We start from the raw sequence: 27,389 nt of genomic DNA on the forward strand, positions 1-27,389 counted from the left end.
AGAGTTAAAAACAGCTTTTGATTTTTCTTTAGCAAATGGACTGAAGTTATGTAGCATTTTTGTTAAGTACTTTTCATCATACTTCCACTGAAGCCACATTCACACATCCACACTTACAAATACACAAACATTTATACATTAATACATCAATGCCTAGACTTTAAGATAACATCAACAAAACCTGATCAGATTTTGTTGCTCAGACTTTTTGAGTCGCTCAGTAGAATCCGGTCAGATCTTCAGGTCTGATTCCTTTTCTCCCCAAACGTCCAAATAATCTCATCAATGATGTCAGAATTTCAATTCAACTGAATTAGAAACATGAAATAAGCAATAAACACTCCACACAGGATCCCATAAGCTTTTTATTACATAACCAATGTATACATACTGTAGGAAAAATTTAAATCTTGATAACATGAACTCCCTTAAAATGCTGCATTTAGTTTCCATAACCTGACAACCTAATCAGGCCATGAAAACATTTGGAGGTGTTGATGAGGACAGTAGCATGAAGGCATCCAGCTGATCGAGTTTCAGCTGCAGCATTGCTGCAGATGAAGTGGAACCGGGTCAGAGATCCGATCAGCTGGTTTTTCTCACGCTCAGCATCTGAAAGCAGCTGATTCATTCGCATCTGTCCACCTGTTGGATCATTTCTGCTGGCAAGAAAACTGTGATCTGCAAATCTGAAGCACTGAAAGCAACCTTAGCTCAGAAGTCCCTCTAAAATATTGTTTGCAAAGCAAAATAAGTTTTGATTTAACTGATAAAAACTCCCAAATTATTATATCAGATTTAGATAAAATATCTTAAGGCTGTCTGCATGAAAAAAGGAAACATGAATTATAGGAGACACATTACTGAAACCTGATAGTTGAAGGTCTGAACTCAAAAAAACAATCTTTTGTTTTTGTTCTGAGGCGTCCGGCTTCAAAGATCTCAGTGATCAGCTTCAATCTGGAGTTTAGTCTGAGTTGGAGCTAATCGGCCATTTAGGTTAGTGATTGTTTGGCTAAAAAAACTGGATCTGATCAGAAAACAGGTTTTATTTGTTACAAACTAACTCTGGGCTGGTCTAGAAACACATAAAGCAAAATTAAACCCTTCTTTCCTGGTGAGGAATAAAATGTTAAATGCTGAGTGAAAAAACTGTAATAAACTTCTGATTGTTGCATCAACTGTTTTTTTTTATATATATATATAATAACCCAGTTACTGACAGCTTATTGGGCCGTATTTCTGTACTTAGAAACAAAATATCTTAGTTGGTTCTTACACTAAAAAGTGGTTTGGATTGAAACTTTTCACCGTTTTCTGTAAAACCAGGTTTAAAAGCCTGGACCTGATTCTGATCAAACCTGATCTCAGACCTGTGGTTTGGGTAAAAAAGATGGTTCAGTTTGTCTCCTTTAATTCATCTGTTTCCCAGAGGCTCTCATGCAGGGAGCCGTTTATTTCTCAAACTCGTCTTCAATGAGCAAGCTCTGGTCTTCGGCTCTCCTCCTCCTGCTGAAGTAGCGGACCACCACGGCCAGCAGAACCAGCGACAGGACGAAGCCGCTGCCGAACACCACCGTGGTGATGTTGGAGGCAAACACCTCCCTGAACCTCCAGGTTGCTCCGTCCGATCTGGGTTCTGGAACAACTCCGGGAAAATTCCCTGGAAGACATCAGGAAAATGTTCAGTTTTTCCTCACACAGGAAACCCGACCGTCAAGTCGCTCAGACTCTAACCTTCAGGAGCCGTGTCGCCTTTCGGAGCTGCATTTATCTTCTTGTGCTCCACTGGAGAACTGGAATCAGCCGGCCCAAGCACTTGCAGAGGACCCTGGGTAATGTAGTGCCCGGTGGTCTCCATGCTCAGCCCTCGTCTGCGACGGCGAGACGGCTCGCTCAGACATCCCTGCGCACATCGGGAAAAGGGATTCCCAGGCTCGCACAGGATGACGTTGCAGATGATGTAAACCTGGAACGTGAAGAACGGGAAACAAAAACAAGGATTTCCTTTACTGTTGACCAGAGGATCTCTGGGGTTTGATCTGGAAGAAGTTTGGTTGACCTGTTGCCACTCTCAGGATGGGATCTAGAAATATCTTGATGTGATTCATAGTTTATATTTATAGCTTAATAGTATCAGACCCAAACAGGTCAAACATCTCCAGCAGCTACATGCCTCATAATAAAAACTTTTTATTAATAACTTAATTGGTTCAAATCTTAAATAAAGAACAGAGACTTCTTTGTGTCAATAGGAACGAGCAAAAGTCACAGGTGGGATACGGGATACCACCAGGCTCAATCCGACAACCCCTCATAGTCACCGGGTGACTGAATGAATCCACCTGGGTGTAATGAAAGACTCAAACCTGAATCTTCAGAGACACATAAACACGATTAAAAAGTCAGCCTTCTGTCACCTGAACAACATTTCCAGGATTAAAAGGTTGAGGTTCCAGTAAGACCCTCATCCTGTTGTAGCTCAGAGAACGGACTAATACTGTTGCCACTGAACGGCTTAAAGATCTGCTGCTGTTGTATCAACCTTCCTGACCGCTCAGGTCTTCTGGTTCTGGTTCTGATCTGGATCCAGAACCAGAACTAAACATGAAGAAGCAGCATTCAGCTTCTATGCACCACAAATCTGGATCAAACCTCCAGAAAACCGAACAACAGAAATCCAGACTAAAACCCGCCTATTTAGAGTTGCCTCTGATTCATATCAACTTTAACATCAAAGCATATTTGACATGCTTTGATGGTTCTGATGACTGATGTTTGAACTGCCTTCACAAACAAATCCTTTCCACTCCAGTAAGATCAATGTTTGGGTTGAATGTCCAGCTAGCATGTAGAATCTCTTGAGGACGATAAGTTGGCATCAGCTTTCAGGCGTTTATTTGATTGATCACAGTGTGGATCGATTAAATTTGAGAAATAAAGACCTTTGAGTCAAATAGGATTGTAGTAGACAGTGAGACGAAGGTTGAGTTGCTTGGCTACAGTGTCAAAAATGTCAGGTGGTGAAGTTGAGGTGGTGGCAGCATCATGAAGGGTTTTCCATGAAGTGGTTGGATTAGTAGAGAACAAAATTCCAGTAGCCGGATGGTGTAAGTTTGGAAGGCTCTGGTTTTCCCTCCCTGACCTACCTGGTCATAATTTCCGTTGAATTTAAAGATTTGCATCTGAAAGTTGAAGTTCGTCTGGTTTGATGGGTGGATCTTAACCGTCTCGTCTTTGACACACCTGGAAGACAACAGATGATAAGCGTTTCTCTGAGCGTCCTCAGCGAGTGTTTCTGAGCAGCAGGACTCACCCGTTCTTGATGAGGTCGTAGTACATGGGGTTGTCAGGGTTGTTGTCCGGAGTTCCTTTGCACGACTCGACAAACAAGGTGACGTTTGGCAGCTCCGACACGGCCTGGATGCCCATGTAAATCATCCCCATCATCTTGACCTGCACCGGGTAGGCGTCGGGCGGCACCCTGCTGGTGAAGTTGCCGTTCTGGAATATCTCGAAGCTGTAGCCGAAGCTGCCAAAGCTGGACTCGGTGAAGATGTAGTCGGCCTGGTGGAGGTTGTAGAAGTTGGAGACGCTGATGGTTTTGGGAAACTCGCAGTAGAAGTCGATTTTGACATTGTTCCTCCGGATGATGATCTCGTTGGACCGCACGATGGAGTGGATCTCGTTCTTAAAGACGATGTAGTCTCCTTTGTCCTGTTTTCAGGTGAAACATCAGAGTGAAAAAAGCAAAGTGGCAGAGAGGAATCGGGCCGAGGTCGTTATGATTTATTCCACACCTCCAGCTTTGTGCCACAGGTGCTGAAGGACATGGTTCCCAGGATGTGGGTGTCGTTGGTGGTGAGCGTGCACGACGGGTCTCTGAGTGACAGAAACTCCTCACTGATGTCTGGCATGGAGGCTTTCTCCAAGGCCACCGTCATCTTGTTTTGCAAGCAGGTAACAGAGGCTCTACCTGGAAATCACAGGAATAATGTGATCATTAGACCTGCAACAATAAGTGATTAATCAGTTAATCACATGATCAATTAAAATAAGTTCAATCATTTCCATTTGCATGATTTCCTGTTTTTCTTTCTACCAAAAACTGGATGATGAAAGTCTTCAGTTTGGTGATTTGGTCTCAACTGATTCCATTTTTTGAAGGACAGTTTTGTTTCCAGAGATTTTATGATTCATTTTCTTTGTTGTTTCTGTTGTTTTGTTAAATGTTTTCCAATGCCAGTGTTAAATGTTCACTAGAATTTAAATTGTATTAATCTCTGAGAACCTGCTCTTGCATTATTTTCCACCTCTTTATGATTTCCTGCTTATCCTCAGACAGACAGACAGACAGACAGACAGACAGACAGACAGACCATCATCTTCTCCTAAAAGATGATTGCTCCCTGCTATCCTTCTAGCTTTTGTGTGTGCGTGTGTGTGTGTGCGTGTGTAATGTTTTATTATTATTACGAGCAGACCTTGCAGGACGGCGGTGTGGGTCACCATGACAACAACACATCTCATCTCTGATTGGCTGTGGGATGAAAACAAAACAAGTTGGAGTCCTTTTGAAACCAGTAGAATTAGATAACATCTAAATAATGTGGGGAAAAAAAAAGAGTTCTGCTTGGTGAGTTTGGACTTTTTGTTTCAGTTTCATTTTTAGATGCCAAAGCTGCAGATCAAAATTATGACAACTTTTTGTTTTCTTTTGTGAATATTTATGACTCGACGACAAACATTATCAATCAATCAATCAAATTTTATTTGTATAGCACATTTCAGCAGCAAGGCATTTCAAGGTGCTTTACATAATGAAATAAAAATAAAAACAGCATGTGACATTGACTAAACAGTAAGAAAGAGAGAGAGATTTTGAAAAAAAAAAAAAAAGATTAAAAAAAGATAAAAACACACTTTTGTTACGGAATCTAAGCGCCTGTTGTTGCTGGACTCCTTCGTCCGTTTAACACGGGTATTATCCAGGTATTATCCAGGTATTATCCAGGTAATATCCAGGTATTATCCAGGTATTATCCAGGTATTATCCAGGCCCCGTCCCTAACAGGACAACGTCTCCAGCCTTGCAGCATCAGGCTCCGTCCACCTGTCACACGAAATTTTGCGCTAGGACTTTGCCGTCCTACACATATTTTTGTGCATTATTTTTACTATTTTATTTTTCTGTGCGCGCGATGACCCTCAGTCACTCACCACTTTTACGTCATTAGAAAGAGGAATAAAAAGAAATTAATAAATAGATAAAAAGTAAAGATCAAAACATTAAAAACATAAGACATCAAAACCTGCACTCTAATCCTAATTTAGCCATAAGCAACTCTAAACAGGTGGGTTTTAAGTTGAGATTTAAAGGCTCTCAGTGTTTCAACTGTTTTACAGTTTTCTGGAAGTTTGTTCCAGATTTGTGGTGCGTAGAAACTGAATGCTGCTTCTCAGCCTCAATCCAGTCAGTGAGTCAAATTTACATTTTAGACACGGTCAAATTTTATCATTTAAACATCAGTTCAAGCTCCTGTTTGCTGTTTTTAATTTAATGCTTTATTTATTTATATTTGGAAATTATATTTTGAAAATTTGGCACCAAACTTTTTGGTTACAATTTCATATTTTATTAACCTTAATTTATTCTCTAATATTAATCTATATGCTGTCCAGTATTTGCATTATTTCCACAATAAACATGAGTGTTTAATTATTTTACAGCTGTTTACTGTTCAGTACAGCAGCATTTTGAATTATACTTTTATGTTTTCAACAATGACGTATCACGGCCATTGTAGTTGGAAAAAAAGAGTACATTTTTGTGTGAAAAATTCTGAAATTTTGAGATTAATCTAATTTTTTTTTTATAAAACTTATGGAAAATTTCTGAATTTGAAAAGTCAAACATTTCCAAGAAAAATTCTCATAAGTCTTCTAAAAAAAATTTATTTCTGAGTTTGAAAAATGACAAATTTTCAGAAATCTCTACGTTTTTTTACTTCTCCTTTTTTTCTATCTATTAAGGTCCAAACACGCAGTTAGAAAAATGCTAATCTTTTTTTTTTTTAAATCACTATTAATTAGTGTTAACTCGGATTTTTATGCATATCCAAAGGAACTAATAAGATTAAAATTTAACTAGAAAATTCCTGCAGAAATTTTAAAGGGGCATGCCAAAGTGTGCCCGTCGGCTTTGAGCCAGCGTTATGTTAAAAATTTGCGTTAATGCTAAAGAAAGCTGCAACGTAGTCAATAACCTGTGGAGAGGCAGAAGCATGTTGACTAAGCTGTACTTGTACCATTCATTATGTTAAAATTAATGCATAAGCTAAAATTAGCCAGTATGCTAATGTTAGCCTAAATGCTGGCAGTAGCATGTGGAGCAACAGGACCATGTTGTTTTAATTTTACTGCTCCATTCAGTATACATGTGTAATAAATGAGAAAATTAGCTAATAGCTAACTTTAGGTAAAAGTGCTAGTACACTAGTCAACGGAAGTGAAATGCTAATGTTTGTGCTAATGTTAATGAACTGCCTTGCTGCGCAAGGCAGTTCACTATCCTGAGAAATAAATAACATAAAAAAAGCTTATATTATTGCACCGCCTACGGCGGTGCACTAACACGAGAGGAATATGCAGACTTTTATTTTGAAACTTTCAGTTAGCGTCTTTTTAACTACCACACCGATTCATTGTGTTACTGTAGTTTGTTTAAACCAGTCACATAAAGCACAAAAGAGGAAATACCTGATGTGAAAAATGCCAAGGCTTTTATTTTGAAACTTTCAGTAAACTTCATTTTAACTACCACACCAATTCATTGTGTTACAGTAGTTTGTTTAAACCAGTCACATAAAGGCCAAAAGAGTAATGACCTGATGTGAAAAATGTCAAGGCTTTTATTTTGAAACTTTCAGTAAGCTTTATTTACAATAGCTTTACAATAGCTATTTTATTTACAGTGGATTACACACTAATCCAATGTGTAACTGTGGTTTGGTTAATCCAGCTATATAATGCCCCATACAGCAAGCAGATCTAAGAGCCAGCTCATCACTATGTGCTATTTGAGAGTTCCACCATGTTGTAGTTCTGACCTTCAGTCATTGTAGTTCTAAAGAGCAGCTCAACTATCGTGTGAGTGAGACACAAAGGGATAAACAGATTCTAACGGTTTGAAGCAGTTAGTTTATCTGAACAAAGCAGTCCAAACATTTCCATCCTATTCAGGATCTTTTAGAGTGATCCGAAAACCGTGTGAAGCATATAGTCAAGGGGGCTCAAATGCTAATGTTTGTGCTAATGTTAATGAACTGCCTTGCTGCGCAAGGCAGTTCACTATCCTGAGAAATAAATAACATAAAAAAGGCTAATATTATTGCACCGCCTTCGGCGGTGCACTAACACTAGAGGAATAGGCAGACTTTTAATTTGAAACTTTCAGTAAGCTTCATTTTAATGACCACGCTAATTCAATGTGCAACTCTGGTTTGTTTAAACCAGTCCCATAAAGCCCAAAAGACCAATAACCTGATGTGAAAAATGTCAGGGCTTTTATTTTGAAATTTTCAGTAAGCTTCATTTTAAATAGACACACTAATCCAATGTGTAACAGTGGTTTGGTTAATCCACCAATATAATACCCAAAACAGCAAGTAGCTCTACATTCCAGCTCAGCCCTCCTCTGTAATAACTGAATGATCCGCCATGTTGTAGTTCTGACCTTCTGCTCTGCCCTCTGTATTAAGGAGTTCCGCCATGTTTAGAACTACAGAGACCTTGTAGGCCAAACCAGCAGTTGCCATAGCGATCAAGCCTCTGCCAACTGCTGTGTGTGTGTGAGAGACACTTCATGCAACTTTGAGAACACCCAGTCACTTTTAATGAAAAAAGCAGTCTGAACGACCCCTTCCAGTTCAGGAACCGTTATGCCGATCCAAAAACCGTTTGAAGCATATGAGAGGGCTACTTGTCGTCTCCGATAGTCCTGTGATTCATATCTGTAGGTCATTCACAATAATTGCACTGATGAGAGAAATATGGTGTGTGCAGAGCTCAGTAATTTTTCAAAAACCTATATTAAACACTGAGGAGGAGCGTCAGTTGGTCATGTCCCATCACTTTGCTCTGAAGCATCTGGACAGAAAACCGTAAGCCCTAGAAAAATTTTGAAAACATTTTACCGGAGCAGACATGCGGTGCTATTTCCTGACCAACTTTCATACCAATAGCACAAGTTTTGCGGCCATGAGAGCGATTTCAAAATTGTTTTTGGGTCAAAATTCCACTCTGTTTCTCACTCTAAAAAAGCGGCAGTTGGTGTCAGTTACACTCTGCGCTTCGGCAGTTGGAAATTTCGCTCGTTTTTCGCTTTTTACGTCGCCGTCGTAACTCCGATCCCCAATAAAAATAATAGCTCACTTGCCGGGATTGAGCCGCACGTTTTGATACCACTTTTGTGGGTCGGCATGCAGCGGTACGAGCCGCATTAACGGTAACGGAAGAATAATAAATTATTTTTATAACTAGAAAATTCCTGCAGAAATTTTAAAGGGGCATGCCAAAGTGTGCCCGTCGGCTTTGACGCAGCGCTTTGATGCTAAAAATGAGCATTAATGCTAAAGAAAGCTGCAATGTAGTCAATTACCTGTGGAGAGGCAGAAGCATGTTGACTAAGCTGTACTTGTACCTTTCATTATGTTAAAATTAATGCATAAGCTAAAATTTGCCAATATACCAATGTTAGCCTAAATGCTGGCAGTAGCATGTGGAGCAACAGGACCATGTTGTTTTAATTTTACTACTCCATTCAGTATACTAAACATGTCTAATTAATGAGAAAATTAGCTAAAAGCTAACTATAGGTAAAAGTGCTAGTGCACTAGTCAAAGACAGTGAAATGCTAACTTTTGTACAAATGCTAATGAATTGCCTTGCGCACTATCCTGAGAAATAAATAACATAAAAAAACGCTAATATTATTGCACCGCCTACGGCGGTGCACTAAAAGTTGAGGAATATGCAGACTTTTAATTTGAAATTTTCAGTTAGCTTCATTTTAATGACTATGCTAATTCAATGTGCAACTGTGGTTTGTTTAAACCAGTCACATAAAGCACAAAAGAGGAAATACCTGATGTGAAAAATGTCAAGGCTTTTATTTTGAAATTTTCAGTAAGCTTCACTTTTGTTACACATTGGATTAATGGCCACATTAATCCAATGTGTAACAGTCCAGCTATATAAAGCCCAAAACAGCAAGTAGGTCTAAATGCCAGCTCAGCCCTATGTGCTATTTGAGAGTAGTTCTGACCTTCAGTCATTGTAATTCTAAAGAGCAGCTCAACTATCGTGTGAGTGAGACACAAAGAGAGAAACAGAATTCTGTTTGAAGCAGTTCATTTATCTGAACAAAGCAGTCCAAACATCTCCTTCCTATTCAGGATCTTTTAGAGTGATCCGAAAACCGTGTGAAGCATTTAGTCAAGAGGGCTCAAATGCTAATGTTTGTGCTAATGTTAATAAACTGCCTTGCTGCGCAAGGCAGTTTACTATCCTGAGAAATAAATAACATAAAAAAGGCTAATATTATTGCACCGCCTTCGGCGGTGCACTGACGTGAGAGGAATATGCAGGCTTTTATTTTGAAAGTATCAGTAAGCCTTATTTTAATGACCACGCTAATTCAATGTGCAACTCTGGTTTGCTTAAACCAGTCCCATAAAGCCCAAAAGACCAATAACCTGATGTGAAAAATGTCAGGGCTTTTATTTTGAAATTTTCAGTAAGCTTCATTTTAAATAGACACACTAATCCAATGTGTAACAGTGGTTTGGTTAATCCACCAATATAATGCCCAAAACAGCAAGTAGCTCTACATTCCAGCTCAGCCCTCCTCTGTAATAACTGAATGATCCGCCATGTTGTAGTTCTGACCTTCTGCTCTGCCCTCTGTATTATGGTGTTTCACCATGTTTAGAACTACAGTGACCTTGTAGGCCAAACCAGCAGTTGCCATAGCGATCAAGCCTCTGCCAACTGCTGTGTGTGTGTGAGAGACACTTCATGCAACTTTGAGAACACCCAGTCACTTTTCATGAAAAAAGCAGTCTGAACGACCCCTTCCAGTTCAGGAACCGTTATGCCGATCCAAAATCCGTTTGAAGCGTATGAGAGGGTTACTTGTCGTCTCCGATAGTCCCGTGATTCATATCTGTAGGTTATTCACAATAATTGCACTGATGAGAGAAATATGGTGTGTGCAGAGCTCAGTAACTTTTCAAAAACCTATATTAAACACTGAGGGGGAGCGTCAGTTGGTCATGTCCCATCACTTTGCTCTGAAGCACCTGGACAGAAAACCGTAAGCCCTAGAGAAATTTTGAAAACATTTTACCGGAGCAGACATGCGGTGCTATTTCCTGACCAACTTTCATACCAATAGCACAAGTTTTGCGGCCATGAGAGCGATTTCAAAATTATTTTTGGGTCAAAATTCCACCCTGTTCCTCACTCTAAAAAGCGGCAGTTGGTTTCAGTTACACTCTAGGGTTTCGGCAGTTGGAAATTTCGCTCGTTTTTTGCTTTTTACGTCGCCGTTGTAACTCCGATCCCCAATAAAAGTAATAGCACCCATCTCGGCATCGAGCCGCACGATTTGATACCACTTTTGTGGGTGGGCACGCAGCGGTACGAGCCGCATTAACGGTGACGGAAGAATAATAAATAACTAGAAAATTCCTGCAGAAATTTTAAAGGGGCATGCCAAAGTGTGCCCGTCGGCTTTGACGCAGCGTTATGATGTTAAAAATTAGCATTAAGCAATCATGCTTAAGAAAGCTTCAGTGTGGTCAATAACCTGCGGGGAGTCAGAAGCATGTTTTCTTAAGCTGTACTCGTACGGTAGTATGAGCATTTTTGCTCATTTTAGTATGTTGCATAAGCTAAAATGAGCCAAAATGCTAACAATAGCATGAATGCTATTGGAGCATCAGTAGCATGTTGTCTGTCATTACTTGCGTCACACATGGCAGACCAATCCTTGCTCCGACCAAGCTTCCAACCAACAAAAAACCTGACCTGTGTAACAGGTCACAAACACGAAAAAAGTCTTTTTAAATCCTGAAATTATTCAAATAAATTCTTCATAAACCCAATATATTACCCGGATAACAGTTTATATATTAACCTGATAACAGTTTATGACGGAGTATTTCCTTGCAAACGGCTACGTTTTTAGCCTTAGCTCTCTGCTAAAGGAAAAGTACAACACGATGAAAATGTAAGAAAATAAAAACAAAACTCACCAAAACCGATGTAACTTAGTTCTCATTAAATCCCAGTCAGTTTTCGACCAGGTAATTTATGTTTTCTCAACTATATTAAGCGTTTCCGTTCATCACCGCTCTTTTCCTACGAATCCTCTTCTGCTCTCTGTCAGGTTTGTGATCTGTAGCATCACCCAGGCGCCGCGTCTGTGCCGCTGGTTCCTTAAAGGAGCAGCGACGTTATTTTCTGTCCACAGACTTTTAATCAACTATTTATTCTTATTTATGTCAGATTTTAACATGGGGGGACATATGTGTAATGGTTATAGTCTTGAATCAGTAGTATAATGCTGAAAACACAAGAAGTTGTAAATACCAGTAAACCCTACAGTGCAGTCCTGGGGAGCTGCAGTTCCAGACACTGTGTTCTTCTGTTGCTATGGTAATTAATCCCCTGCAGCTGTGAGAGCCAAAGAGCGGGAAAATGCTCTTCAGACACAGTTTCTATACTTGGGAGACACCAGGCGTCAGTCTGAAGGACCCTGACAAAAAGCATAAGCCCTAGCAAATTTTTGTAAACATTGTACATGAGCAGGCATGTGTATCTATGTTATGACCAACTTTCAGATCAATAGGGCGATATTTATGCCTGTGAGGGGGATTTAAAAAGGGTTTTTGAGTCAGCCATAAACAGTCCTGTGTGTGTGTTTCATAGAGAAAGATTACTGATTCTGTGAGACACAAAATCTCAAATTTTTTCGTTTTTATTAATTTATGTAATCATTTTAACTCCAATCCCCAATAAAAGTAATAGCTCCCTTCTCGGGTACGAGCCGCACGTTTTGATACCACTTTTGTGGGTGGGTACGCAGCGGTACGAGCCGCATTAACGGTGACGGAAGAATAAATATATAACTAGAAAATTCCTGCAGAAATTTTAAAGGGGCATGCCAAAGTGTGCCCGTCGGCTTTGACGCAGCGTTATGATGTTAAAAATTAGCATTAATGCTAAAGAAAACTGCTACGTAGTCAATAACCTGTGGAGAGGCAGAAGCATGTTGACTAAGCTGTACTTGTACCATTCATTATGTTAAAATTAATGCATAAGCTAAAATTTGCCAATATACCAATGTTAGCCTCAATGCTGGCAGTAGCATTTGGAGCAACAGGACCATGTTGTTTTAATTTTACTGTTCCATTCAGTATACTAAACATGTCTAATTAATGAGAAAATTAGCAAAAGCTAACTTTAGGTAAAAATGCTAGTGTATTAGTCAAAGACAGTGAAATGATAACTTTTGTACTGATGCTAATGAACTGCCTTGCTGCGCAAGGCAGTTCACTATCCTGAGAAGTAAATAACATAAAAAACACTAATATTATTGCACCGCCTACGGCGGTGCACTAACACGAGAGAAATGTGCAGACTTTTATTTTGAAACTTTCACTTAGCTTCATTTTAATGACTATGCTAATTCAATGTGAAACTTTGGTTTGTTTAAACCAGTCCCATAAAGCCCAAAAGAGCAATAAAATGTGAAAAATGTCAGGGCTTTTATTTTGAAATTTTTAGTAAGCTTCATTTCAAAAAACCACACTAATCCATTGTGTAACAGTGGTTTGGTTAATCCACCAATATAATGCCCAAAACAGCAAGTAGCTCTAAATTCCAGCTCAGCCCTCCTCTGTAATAACTGAATGATCCGCCATGTTGTAGTTCTGACCTTCTGCTCTGCCCTCTGTATTAAGGTGTTTCACCATGTTTAGAACTACAGAGACCTTGTAGGCCAAACCAGCAGTTGCCATAGCGATCAAGCCTCTGCCAACTGCTGTGTGTGTGTGAGAGACACTTCATGCAACTTTGAGAACACCCAGTCACTTTTCATGAAAAAAGCAGTCTGAACGACCCCTTCCCGTTCGGGAACCGTTATGCCGATCCAAAATCCGTTTGAAGCATATGAGAGGGTTACTTGTCGTCTCCGATAGTCCTGTGATTCATATCTGTAGGTAATTCACAGTAATTGCAGTGATGAGAGAAATATGGTGTGTGGTGAGCTCAGTAATTTTTCAAAAACCTATATTAAACACTGAGAGGGAGCGTCAGTTGGTCATGTCCCGTCACTTTGCTCTGAAGCACCTGGACAGAAAACCGTAAGCCCTAGAGAAATTTCGAAAACATTTTACCGGAGCAGACATGCGGTGCTATTTCCTGACCAACTTTCATACCAATAGCACAAGTTTTACGGCCATGAGAGCGATTTCAAAATTATTTTTGGGTCAAAATTCCACTCTGTTCCTCACTCTAAAAAAGCGGCAGTTGGTGTCAGTTACACTCTGCGGTTCGGCAGTTGGAAATTTCGCTCGTTTTTCGCTTTTTACGTTGCCATCGTAAGTCCGATCCCCAATAAAAATAATAGCAATAATGCCGGCATCGAGCCGCACGATTTGATACCACTTTTGTGGGTGGGCACGCAGCGGTACGAGCCGCATTAACGGTGATGGATGAATAATAAATAATAAAGAGGCGTTCTATTGGGTGTAGAACAATAGGTGCCTGCCATGCAATGCATGGAGGCAGTACTGACTTGCTTCGCAAGTCAGTACTGCTCTCCTTATGCATTGCTATGGCATGCCCCTAACTAGAAAATTCCTGCAGAAATTTTAAAGGGGCATGCCAAAGTGTGCCCGTCGGCTTTGACGCAGCGTTTTGATGCTAAAAATTAGCATTAATGCTAAAGAAAGCTGTAACATAGTCAATAACCTGTGGAGAGGCAGAAGCCTCATAATGAATGGTACTAAGCTGTACTTGTACCATTCATTTTGTTAAAATTAATGCATAAGCTAAAATATGCTAATGTTAGCCTAAATGCTGGCAGTAACATTTGAAATCAACAGGACCATGTTGTTTTCATTTTACATGCTCCAGTCAGTATACTAAACATATCTAATTAATGAGATAATTAGCTATTAGCTAACTTTAGGTAAAAGTGCTAGTGCACTAGTCAAAAACTGTGAAATGCTAATGTTAATGAACTGTTCACTATGCTGAGAATAAATAACATAAAAAAGTGTAATATTATTATTAACCTGAGGGGAATATGCACTTTTATTTTGAAACTTTCAGTTAGCTTCTTTTTAAGTACCACACCAATTCAATGTGTAACAGTAGTTTGTTTAAACCAGTCACATAAAGCACAAAAGAGGAAATACCTGATGTGAAAAATGTCAAGGCTTTTATTTTGATATTTTCAGTAAGCTTCATTATTGTTACACATTGGATTAATGGCCACATTAATCCAGCGTGTAACAGTCCAGCTATAAAAAAGCTGATGGTGTGGTGATGCAGAGGTTAGGATCTCAGCAAGCAGCAGTGGAAACCTTCCAAATCTCATCTCGCACAAGTGAAAAGCTGTAATGAGAAGCAAAATAAATGGCCATTAAAAAAGAGGTGTAAAAATACATTTTTTAAATAATTTTTAAAAACTTTTTAGAAGTTCTGAGGCTTGTAAGCAGGACCGAGATATTTTTCACAACTGTTGCAAACATCTATATATTTTACAACTTGGCTCAAAATATAATGAAAAAGCAGAGATTAAACAAATAAATATAAAGGGTTTTAAATATGTTAATTTAAAAAATAAATTTTATCCAAATGAACCAAGTCTTTTACTGTATGAATAAATGAGGACTATGAGGATTAAGCTGTTAATATGCTGCTCCGGTCAGACAACTTCAAATGTGTAAGCTATGCTCCACCGTTAGCCTCCATGTTTACTTCCGCAAACACTGAGCTCTTCTTCTTTTTATGGCGGTTGGCGGAACACCGAGAACGCGGACGCTATTGCGCCCTCTACTGCACATGCGGGACACTTTCAGGTCGTTTGCCCGTTCACTCTGCAGAACACATACAGGTCGCATTTACTGGTAGTGTGAACGGCCCGGGCAAAAACAAAATAAAAATCGGAATTACCAAAAAAGTCAGAATTGGATCACTTCAGGCTGCAGGGTGAACGCACCCAAAAACACCTGAAAGGCTTCAACTGCGAACCACCATCTTCGCGAAACGTAGCTACATAAGCTTCAACTATAAACCAGACGCCCTTAACACTCACATCGATCGGTGTGGACTCGCAGTAGTATGAAGTCATTGGGATCTGCCCACTGCTGTGCTTCTAACACAAGCAAAATAAAAACCGCACCCTCCCAGGTGGAAAAATATCTCACATAATGCCGGTATATGACTATATATCACATATAAAGATACGAAAGAAATTACATGATAATTAAAAACACCACAGCAATTTATTCTTTAGCGTCTTGTGGGCGTACAAACATTTAGCTTCCCGTAATAATCCAGAAAAATCCTGTTCCATCAAGCTAGCAAGTACGGAATCAGAGCCACAACGAAATATTCCACAGCAATTAAACTTTTAAAATCGACCAACTTTCTCAAACAACACATTAAATCTAACAACTGTAAGCATTTACAATAATATTCTAATCAAATTAAAAATTAAAATACTATATTTTATGGAGAAAACACAAACACGTCTTACCTTGACCGTAGCAGACTCGGAAGCAGAGAGTGCCAGAAAGTTCCAGAAGCTTCAGCGGCTTGGGAATTCATGTCAGCCAATCAGAGATTGGCATTTTCCAGCGTGTATGACGTGTCATTCAGCTGACCAGTCAGCTCAGCAAAACAACAATTAAAAAAATGCAACAAAATAGCTTTTTTGAGACTGTCAACACAGCTGGCTGGCAGATTTAGCACCTTACGTCACAGGCATAGATACATGATGTTACGTGTCAGCCAATCGGAGATTGACATTTTCCAGCGAGTATGACATACTCTTCTGTTGACCGGTCAGCTTTGCTAAACAACAAATGTTAAAAAGGCAACAACAATAGTTAAAATGCTTATTTTTAAAAGAGACTGAGCAAGGCAGTCTACAAACCTGAGAGGGGGAAAAAATAGCTGAAATGCTTATTTTAGTGGACTGCTTCTCAAGGCAGTCTACAAACCTGAGACAAAAAAAATAGCTAAACTGCTTACTTTAACCCTTTAATGCATGAATTATGATTATGCATTAATGAATTATGATCATTTGTGTCAGGATTTTTTTCAATTTTTTTTTATTTTCTTGACGCATAAAAACTGGTACGAAAATATTTTTTTGTTAAAAAAAAGATTTAATTTAATTTTTTTTGTGATCAATTGTAATTTTCTCCAAATACAAAGTTATTATTTCAAAAATGCATCAGTAGTATTGTTCTTTAGGGGTTATATGATGTAACAATATTTTTTTACCTGCAGGAGTTGTCTACAGTAGAAGGAGGAACAGGGTCTTAGCTTAAAATGCTCATTTTAAGAAAGACTGAGGTAAATATACTAACCAGATACCAAAGCAAAAATGGGTAAAGTGCTTATTTTAAGAAAGACTGATGTAAATGTACTAACCTGACAGGAAAAAGTTACTAAAAATTGCTAGAATGCTTATTTTAAATAAGACTGATGTAAACACAAAGTCAGATTTGATGAAAAAAGCAGTCTGAACGACCCCTTCCCCTACAAGATCCGTAAGGCCGATGAAAAAACTGTTTGAAGTGTATGAGAGGGCTTTTTGTCTTCCCTGATATTTATTTCTCAGGATATTTATTGATATTTATTTCAGTAAACTGCCTTGCTGCGCAAGGCAGTTTACTATCCTGAGAAATAAATAACAAAAAACTTTAATATTATTGCACCGCCAATGGCGGTGCACTAATATGGCGGGTCAAATGCTAATGTTTGTGCTAATGTTAATGAACTGCCTTGCTGCGCAAGGCAGTTCACTATCCTGAGCGAAAAAAAAGGTAAAAAAAACTGAATATTATTGCACCGCCTACGGCGGTGCACTAATGTGAGAGGAATATGCAGACTTTTATTTTGAAACTTTCAGTAAACTTCATTTTAACTACCACACCAAATCATAGTGTTACAGTAGTTTGTTTAAACCAGTCACATAAAGGCCAAAAGAGTAATGACCTGATGTGAAAAATGTCAAGGCTTTAGTTAGGAGTTAGTTAGGCTGCAAAGAAATATACAGGCTTTTATTTAGACATTTTTAGTAAGCTTAATTTTAAATGGCCACACTAATCCAATGTGTAACAGTGGTTGGGTTAAAGCAGTGATATAATGCCCAGAAAACTCTGCCCTGCTTGTAGATATAACACTCTGTTCACCCTCCTTCTGTAGTAACTCAAAAACCTATATAAAACACTGGGGAAGAAGCGTCAGTTGGTCATGTCCCATCACTTTGCTCTGAAGCACCTGGACAGAAAATCGTAAGCTCTAGAAAAATTTCGAAAACATTTTACCGGAGCAGACATGCGGTGCGATTTCATGACCAACTTTCATACCAATAGAGCAATTTTTGTAGGCATGAGAGCGATTTCAAAATTATTTTTGGGTCAAATTCCACCCTGTTTCTCACTCTAAAAAAGCGGCAGTTGGTTTCAGTTACACTCTAGGTTTCGGCAGTTGGAAATTTTGCTCGTTTTTCGCTTTTTACGTCGCCGTCGTAACTCCGATCCCCAATAAAAGTAATAGCTCCCTTCTCGGGAACGAGCCGCACGTTTTGATACCACTTTTGTGGGTGGGCACGCAGCGGTACGAGCCGCATTAACGGTAATGGAAGAAGATGTTATAATACTAGAAAATTCCTGCAGAAATTTTAAAGGGGCATGCCAAAGTGTGCCCGTCGGCTTTGAGCCAGCGTTATGTTAAAAATTTGCGTTAATGCTAAAGAAAGCTGCAACGTAGTCAATAACCTGTGGAGAGGCAGAAGCATGTTGACTAAGCTGTACTTGTACCATTCATTATGTTAAAATTAATGCATAAGCTAAAATTAGCCAGTATGCTAATGTTAGCCTAAATGCTGGCAGAAGCATGTGGAGCAACAGGACCATGTTGTTTTAATTTTACTGCTCCATTCAGTATACATGTGTAATAAATGAGAAAATTAGCTAATAGCTAACTTTAGGTAAAAGTGCTAGTACACTAGTCAACGGAAGTGAAATGCTAATGTTTGTGCTAATGTTAATGAACTGCCTTGCTGCGCAAGGCAGTTCACTATCCTGAGAAATAAATAACATAAAAAAAGCTTATATTATTGCACCGCCTACGGCGGTGCACTAACACGAGAGGAATATGCAGACTTTTATTTTGAAACTTTCAGTTAGCGTCTTTTTAACTACCACACCGATTCATTGTGTTACTGTAGTTTGTTTAAACCAGTCACATAAAGCACAAAAGAGGAAATACCTGATGTGAAAAATGCCAAGGCTTTTATTTTGAAACTTTCAGTAAACTTCATTTTAACTACCACACCAATTCATTGTGTTACAGTAGTTTGTTTAAACCAGTCACATAAAGGCCAAAAGAGTAATGACCTGATGTGAAAAATGTCAAGGCTTTTATTTTGAAACTTTCAGTAAGCTTTATTTACAATAGCTTTACAATAGCTTTTTTATTTACAGTGGATTACACACTAATCCAATGTGTAACTGTGGTTTGGTTAATCCAGCTAAATAATGCCCCATACAGCAAGCAGATCTAAGAGCCAGCTCATCCCTATGTGCTATTTGAGAGTTCCGCCATGTTGTAGTTCTGACCTTCAGTCATTGTAGTTCTAAAGAGCAGCTCAACTATCGTGTGAGTGAGACACAAAGGGATAAACAGATTCTAACGGTTTGAAGCAGTTAGTTTATCTGAACAAAGCAGTCCAAACATTTCCATCCTATTCAGGATCTTTTAGAGTGATCCGAAAACCGTGTGAAGCATATAGTCAAGGGGGCTCAAATGCTAATGTTTGTGCTAATGTTAATGAACTGCCTTGCTGCGCAAGGCAGTTCACTATCCTGAGAAATAAATATCATAAAAAAGGCTAATATTATTGCACCGCCTACGGCGGTGCAATAATATTAGAGGAATAGGCAGACTTTAATTTGAAACTTTCAGTAAGCTTCATTTTAATGACCACGCTAATTCAATGTGCAACTCTGGTTTGTTTAAACCAGTCCCATAAAGCCCAAAAGACCAATAACCTGATGTGAAAAATGTCAGGGCTTTTATTTTGAAATTTTCAGTAAGCTTCATTTTAAATAGACACACTAATCAATGTGTAACAGTGGTTTGGTTAATCCACCAATATAATACCCAAAACAGCAAGTAGCTCTACATTCCAGCTCAGCCCTCCTCTGTAATAACTGAATGATCCGCCATGTTGTAGTTCTGACCTTCTGCTCTGCCCTCTGTATTAAGGTGTTTCACCATGTTTAGAACTACAGAGACCTTGTAGTCCAAACCAGCAGTTGCCATAGCGATCAAGCCTCTGCCAACTGCTGTGTGTGTGTGAGAGACACTTCATGCAACTTAGAGAACACCCAGTCACTTTTAATGAAAAAAGCAGTCTGAACGACCCCTTCCCGTTCGGGAACCGTTATGCCGATCCAAAAACCGTTTGAAGCATATGAGAGTGCTACTTGTCGTCTCTGATAGTCTTGTGATTCATATCTGTAGGTCATTCACAATAATTGCACTGATGAGAGAAAAATGGTGTGTGGTGAGCTCAGTAATTTTTCAAAAACCTATATTAAACACTGAGAGGGAGCGTCAGTTGGTCATGTCCTGTCACTTTGCACTGAAGCACCTGGACAGAAAACCGTAAGCCCTAGAAAAATTTTGAAAACATTTTACCGGAGCAGACATGCGGTGCTATTTCCTGACCAACTTTCATACCAATAGCACAAGTTTTGCGGCCATGAGAGCGATTTCAAAATTGTTTTTGGGTCAAAATTCCACTCTGTTTCTCACTCTAAAAAAGCGGCAGTTGGTGTCAGTTACACTCTGCGCTTCGGCAGTTGGAAATTTCGCTCGTTTTTCGCTTTTTACGTCGCCGTCGTAACTCCGATCCCCTATAAAAATAATAGCTCACTTGCCGGGATTGAGCCGCACGTTTTGATACCACTTTTGTGGGTCGGCATGCAGCGGTACGAGCCGCATTAACGGTAACGGAAGAATAATAAATTATTTTTATAATAATAAAGAGACATTCTATTGGGTGTAGAACAATAGGTGCCTGCCATGCAATGCATGGAGGCAGTACTGACTTGCTTCGCAAGTCAGTACTGCTCTCCTTATGCATTGCTATGGCATGCCCCTAATAATAAAGAGACATTCTATTGGGTGTAGAACAATAGGTGCCTGCCATGCAATGCATGGAGGCAGTACTGACTTGCTTCGCAAGTCAGTACTGCTCTCCTTATGCATTGCTATGGCATGCCCCTAATTAAAAATAATAAAACGCTCATCCTGAACGTCACTGGTCTGTTGAACAGCAGCTGAAGAGAAAATCAGGACGTTTCTGTGGAATAAAATGACTCACGTTGTTTCCGTGTCTGCGGCGAAACAAATCGGGACGAGTTTGTTGGCGTCGCTTTCCTTCGGGGTCCAGCTCAGAGTGACCTCTGCTTTCCCGTCCGACCCGCGTCTGAACTCCTTGGTCACGTTTTGGGGGCCGCTGACCTGGAAGCCCTGGATCCTTCAGAGAGTAAACAGGACAGGTGTGTAAATGCATGCAGAAATGTTGCAGGAAGCGGCGTCGCGGCGTCGCGGCGGCCCGTACTGCGCGCTCTGAGCCTGGGCCTCCGCGTGGAGCTGCAGCGTCTGACCCACGCTGGCGTGGAGAACGTCTCCGTGCGACGGCGTCCGGGACAGGAACAGGGGCAGAAGGTCACCGGCCACGCAGCTCGATGTCGGAGAGAGGACTGAATCAAAAACACAGAAAGATTTAATCAAAAGTGATAAATGGGTCAAGAGCCATTAAGCCGTCCGATGTTATAAATGTAAGAAATGTTTTAGATCAAATATGATTATATCGCCTTCTCCAGTTTTTCTGCTGTCTTTTTATTCAGCTTAACGATATTATTATATTATATTATATTATGTTATTTTATTTGTTTATAAATACTTCTAAATAAACAATATAATGTAGTATAATAATAATATTTTATATTTAATATAACCAGAGACTTTATTCAACAAAATAAAGTAAAATGTGTATATATATATATATATATATATATATATATATATATATATATATATATATATATATATATATATATTTGGTGATATATATATATATATATATATATATATATATATAATTGTCTTTAATCACTAGATGATTCGTGAATACATTTAATACTGTAATCTGTATATGAAAACAACTCGGGAATATTCGTGAGAATTCAGTGATGCCTTGCTAAGCGGTTTATTTGGCTGAATGAGTCGTTGGTTCAGCGGGTGAATTGAAGCCTCACCGTCCACCACGAACTGCAGCTTCAGGCTGCAGAGCGGAGGCAGGCCGGGGCTGGAGGCCTCCCGGGTCGCCGTACTTCCGTCTGCGTACGTCAGCGTCACGTTTTTGGTGGAGAAATCCTCCACGGTCAGTTCAAACACGTGTTGGCCAAGTTGGAGCTCACCTGAGCCTCTCAGCGTACAGGTACCCTGAAAAATGAGTATTTAAAAAGAAAGATGGCTGACAATCACCTGATGGTTCCATCTGTAAAACTCTCTCTATGTGTAAAATACTGTGAGGTTTAAAACAGTATCTGACATCAGATCGGGTCAGATTACCTCATCCAGAGCGAAGTTTGCTGGGGCGCCGGAAGCGAAGCGGCATCTCACCGCGTCTTCATCTGGGTCATGAGCCAGAAGGCGAAGATGGGTGAAGCAGTTCTGAGAAACCCTGCAGGAACATTTTCATTTCCCATCAGGTCAAACTCTGTACTTTTCAACCGTATTTCCCTAACAAGCCGTGTTAGATGAAACCAGGCGGTTTCCGGTACCGTAAGGAAGCCACGGTTGCGGTGACGGGACAGTTGTTGATGCGGTAGGAGTCTGATCTGACTCCCAGGTCCAGCTCTGCGTGGCTCTCCCAGTTGGATTTGTGCTCCAGATTATTGTCCCAGCAGCAGCCGGAACCTCTGAGAGTGAAGAAGTCAAAACCAGGATGTGAAAACATCATCATCGTTCATCTAAAACACTAAATGTTTTTAAAGTTTTCCTTTTCATTTCTCCAAATAAATCCTGGAAAAATCCTAATTTACTGCTCCAGTCACTGATAGTCGCTCTACTACTGCCCCCTGGCGGCCAACACGGGAGACAAACATGATTTTTTTGTGTATAATGATTATTATCATATTTAGTAGCTTTGATTATTGCATATTACACACATTTACTGCAGCATCCACGGTGCACAGAGAAGCGCTATCACAGATCCTTCCCTTCCCAGCAGCTGTCAGAACCATCACTGCTCCCAAAATCTCAACAAGTCATTAAAATTTAAATTATTGTAAATATTCTGTTGCTTAATGCACTATCTACAGGAACATATTCTATAAGTTTTAATTCTGTATGCTACCTTTTGAATAACTACACAGCTTTGTTTTTTAATCCTGTAAATTCGCCCATATAATCTCTTATTCCTATTTTTCTGTTTTCACATTCAATGTAAATTTACATCCTTCTGTCTGCCTGTTACTTTTCTGCTTCTATATTTCTATCCTATTTAATGTTTACTGTCTTATACATATTTTATATTAACATGGACTTTATGTAAAATGATGGAGAATAAATAACTGAGAATAAAGCAAAATAATATGAGAGCTAAATTATAATGATATGAGAATAAACTTATATTACCAGAATAAAGTCACAATATTAGGAAAATGAAATAGTACCATTATGAATGATAACATGAAAAATAAAACATTAAAAAGAGGAATGTTGAGCATCTTGTGAAGTTATGCTTTGGAATCAGTTTACACTGAATCTTTGAACACATTTATCCTCACAGCTTAAAAATAAAATATTTGGCCTGAATACTTGGCAGGAAAATGTTCTTCAACTTGAGCAGTTTAATGTACGGCCAGGCTGAACGTCATAATTTACCTTATACTAATAATGAAAACCATCTTGTACTAATGCCAGTAATAATAACCGAGTCGTCTGAGAACAAAAGGTTCTCAGTTCTCAGAAGTTTTCAAAAGAAAGATTTGCATGACCTGAAAGCTTTCTGGTAAATTGTAAATATGAGGAAGCATCAGCTGTTGTTATTCTCTGCTTTTGTTCTGCTAAAGCTGTCAGCCAAACAAAGACATTCAGGTGTTGACGTGACGCCGAGTTGGAATGAAACTCAGAGGGGCAACAATCCACCGCATTTCTCAGGGTGTGGCAACTTTAATCTCTTTGCTTTCTTTGAAATAGAAAGTACTCCTGGATCAGGGCTTTTTATGTTTTAATCTCTTTTCTCAAACCTCCAGTGGGTCAAAGAAGATGGCCGCTCATACTGAGCCTGGCTCTGGTTCTGCTGGAGGTTTCTTCTCGTTAATGAGGAGTTTACCTTTCCACTGTCGCCACATGCATCTCAGGATGAGGGATTACTGCCAAGTCAGCGACTTGATGCAACAAAATGAAACCGATTTGAATAATAAACTGAACCTAACGATGATCATATCAGATGAACCAGAATCTGGAATAAAATGCCTGCAGATGACATGCTGTGCATTTATACAGCATGAATAAACTGAATGTAATCAAACAGATTATTGGATGCAGTTTGGATGTGGAGAGAAAACATTTCCAACTCAGCCTTTAAGATGTCCTGTCTGACATTAGATACATTGTATTTAAACTTTATTTTAACGTCGTAACTGGCTGCTTTGAGAGCTTGACAGAAATATTCTCCATCTTCCTGAATCAGATTTACATTTTCTCTCAATAATAGGTTATTTTTGTCAGGGTTGTATTGTGTATTAATGACGCCTTATAGATACATTTTCATTCCTCCTGCAGTCTAAACCTGCCAAACTGTTTACAGAACATAAAAGTCTTATGTTAATAAAACCCTGGACCTCATCTGGACCTCATCATTTCCACAGCCACACAGCAGCTGCTGCAGCTGCACCACCATTATCAGGAAACTTTGTTTTGATTGGCTCAGAAAGTCAGACTGTCCACATAAAACTAGAGCAGAGCTGCAACGTTTTCTACATCTAATGAACTCAAACTACCAGCAAAGTGTATATATATATATATATATATATATATATATATATATATATATATATATATATATTCTTGTATAATCTTCCCAGTGTTCCCGTTCAGAGACTCATATTCAGTTATGAAAGCAACAGAATAAACAGATAAGATTATAAACTTTCTGCCTTTTGGGGCATCAAAAAGCTGTAAAATGTAAATAATAATAAATCTGATGTGGATTGAAAATATACACTTTAATTCATTTAAACGTTAATTTACCTGCTGATGTTGGATCAGCTGATTGTGGTTCAACAGTAACTAGGTTTAGTTTTTATTTTCTCACTGAGTTTATATTTCCTGAATTTTCACTTTCAGTACAAAAACAGTCGTGCTGTGGATTTCTACTGGGTTTTATTTCATTTTGTTTATTGTACTTTTGAGCCATTGCAGCAGCCGCCCCTCAGCAGTTGGCGCCCTGGGCAACAGCCTGTATGGCAGCTAATCTGCTGTCACCGATTTCTGCAGGAAACTGAAACGTGCAGATAAACCTGGACCAGAGGACTGGTCAGTTCTGGTTCTGGTTGGTCAGTTCTGGTTCTGGTCGGTCAGTCCTGGTTCTGTTTGGTCAGTTCTGGTTCTGGTCGGTCAGTCCTGGTTCTGGTTCTGGTTGGTCAGTTTTGGTTCTGGTTGGTCAGTTCTGGTTCTGGTTGGTCAGTTCTGGTTCTGGTTGGTCAGTTCTAGTTCTGTTTGGTCAGTTCTGGTTCTGGTTGGTCAGTTCTGGTTCTGGTTGGTCAGTTCTAGTTCTGGTTGGTCAGTTCTGGTTCTGGTTGGTCAGTTCTGGTTCTGGTTGGTCAGTTCTAGTTCTGGTTGGTCAGTTTTGGTTCTGGTTGGTCAGTTTTGGTTCTAGTTGGTCAGTTCTAGTTCTGTTTGGTCAGTTTTGGTTCTGGTTGGTCAGTTCTGGTTCTGGTTGGTCAGTCCTGGTTCTGGTTGGTCAGTTCTGGTTCAGTTTGGTCAGTTTTGGTTCTGGTTGGTCAGTTTTGGTTCTGTTTGGTCAGTTCTGGTTCTGTTTGGTCAGTTTTGGTTCTGGTTGGTCAGTCCTGGTTCTGGTTGGTCAGTCCTGGTTCTGGTTGGTCAGTTCTAGTTCTGTTTGGTCAGTTCTGGTTCTGTTTGGTCAGTTGTGGTTCTGGTTGGTCAGTTTTGGTTCTGGTTGATCAGTCCTGGTTCTGGTTGGTCAGTCCTGGTTCTGGTTGGTCAGTTGTGGTTCTGGTTGGTCAGTCCTAGTTCCGGTTGGTCAGTCCTGGTTCTGGTTGGTCAGTTGTGGTTCTGGTTGGTCAGTCCTGGTTCCGGTTGGTCAGTTCTGGTTCTGGTTGGTCAGTTCTGGTTCTGGTTGGTCAGTTTTGGTTCTGGTTGGTCAGTTCTGGTTCTGTTTGTTCAGTTTTGGTTCTAGTTGGTCAGTTCTGGTTCTGGTTGGTGTCAGTTCTGGTTCTGGTTGGTCAGTTCTGGTTCTGGTTGGTCAGTTTTGGTTCTAGTTGGTCAGTTCTGGTTCTGGTTGGTGAGATCTGGACTCACCTCAGAATGAAACTCGTCCCATTGGGCTGGAACGTTGCTGTTGTGCGTTCTTCAACCTGGCACCATCTGCCCAAAGAGTCCTGGTCCGTTTGGACCGCAGCCGACCGGTCCAGGTCCGAACACACCCCACCATCACAGAGCAGAGTCGACTGGTTCTGACAGCTGGTTCTGCCGTTTTGTCGGTGGTAGAAAGTCACCTGCAGGGTTCGAAAACATAAACATCCAGATGTTTCTGGAAAACTTCATCCTGATGTCCTGGATTTATTCCTTTGGACTTTTGTTGCTTTTTCACTCAGTTTCATCCCAATAAATTAGATATTTGGTTTTTTGTTACCAGTCAGATAAATCTATGAAAATATGAAAATGTTGGACAGCCAGAAAATATGATTTATGATGCAGCTGCCGGGTTCCGGCTCAGGTCTTTTCTGGGTTTTGCCCTTTTTTTAAGCATCATCAGGCAGAACAGGTCAGACTAAACGGGTTCAGCTGAGGAATAATGAGGTTTAAGAACCGAAAGTGGATGAAACAACAACCAAAGTCCAGAGAAAATCTTCAGAAAACTGATGATGAAGAGCAGTTTAGAGGAATGAAAGTGAAGAGAAACGGGAGTTTGATCACGACCTGCATGTAGCTTCAGTAGCTGTTTTTCTTCATTTAGGTTTTATCAGATGGAATAAGATTCAAAGACATTTTGTTGACATAAGTCATTACATGCTTGACAGCAGGTCTGGGTGACGCGGGTGTTCAGCGTGCCAAAAATATCTCCTTTTGTTTATTTCCAGTCTACCTGACGTGGCCGTTTCGTTTCTCCGGTTAGGAAACAGAATGTAGTAACTCCAACGAACTCAAACTTCAAATGTGACACAAACATTTTTCATGATTTGTTTTTTCTAATGAAGCTCCAGGATTTATTCCTGTCTCCAGTTTGATAGAACTGAATTAAAGGAAACATGCAGAATCTGACTCAGCTCTGTGTTCAGTGATGCTCTGTACCTTGTACGTCCCGTCTGCGTTCTGCTGCAGCGGCGCCAGGCTGATGCTGTCTCCATAAAAGCTGCTCGCTGAACTGGAGCCCAGCAGGGCCAACAGCAGCAGCACAGCTGCTCCTGCCTCCATGATGCCTCTCCGGTCGGATCTGTTGGTGCCAGAGCCCAGCCCGGCGCTTTCAGCGCCGCAGACGCTGGAGGCGGTTCCCTCCGAGTTCATCCAACAGGTCTGACTGGATCTGAGCTCACTTCAAACCTTTCATGTTGCAGTAAAATACTGACGTGACAAAGCGTTTTACAGCTGGGGGATGAAATTAACTGAGCCTAGAATTACACTCTGCAGGGCCATGGGGAAATATTCACTCTTTTCTGCCTTCTTTTATGATTCACTTCTGTTTAAAGTCATTTTGGAGAAGTTCAATGCTCAGACTTTGACTAGGCCACTCAGATGGAGCCTTACAGGCG

At 39.9% G+C, this 27,389-nt stretch overlaps 1 protein-coding gene and 1 long non-coding RNA gene across 2 annotated transcripts; both read right to left on the reverse strand.

The window, feature by feature from the left end:
- Positions 1-347: 347 nt before the first annotated feature.
- Positions 348-27,144, reverse strand: LOC103460749 (uncharacterized). The gene is made up of 13 exons (XM_081604883.1): positions 26,932-27,144; positions 25,939-26,135; positions 22,173-22,310; positions 21,961-22,072; positions 21,645-21,831; positions 20,945-21,086; positions 20,705-20,860; positions 4,485-4,540; positions 3,801-3,976; positions 3,317-3,717; positions 3,150-3,246; positions 1,738-1,969; positions 348-1,663 (listed from the first exon to the last, which is right to left on the reverse strand). The coding sequence occupies exons 1-13, from the start codon at positions 27,142-27,144 to the stop codon at positions 1,455-1,457; spliced, it is 2,316 nt and encodes a 771-aa protein (XP_081461009.1). The 3' UTR covers positions 348-1,454.
- LOC145551195 (uncharacterized) lies at positions 14,491-16,076 on the reverse strand. Its single transcript, XR_014087039.1, has 2 exons — positions 15,836-16,076; positions 14,491-14,688 (listed from the first exon to the last, which is right to left on the reverse strand). It is a non-coding gene; the product is annotated as an uncharacterized LOC145551195 (long non-coding RNA).
- Positions 27,145-27,389: the final 245 nt, after the last annotated feature.

The sequence above is a fragment of the Poecilia reticulata genome, chromosome 3 (assembly GCF_904066995.2).
Source record: "Poecilia reticulata chromosome 3, P_reticulata-male-v2, whole genome shotgun sequence".
Lineage (NCBI taxonomy): Eukaryota > Metazoa > Chordata > Actinopteri > Cyprinodontiformes > Poeciliidae > Poecilia > Poecilia reticulata.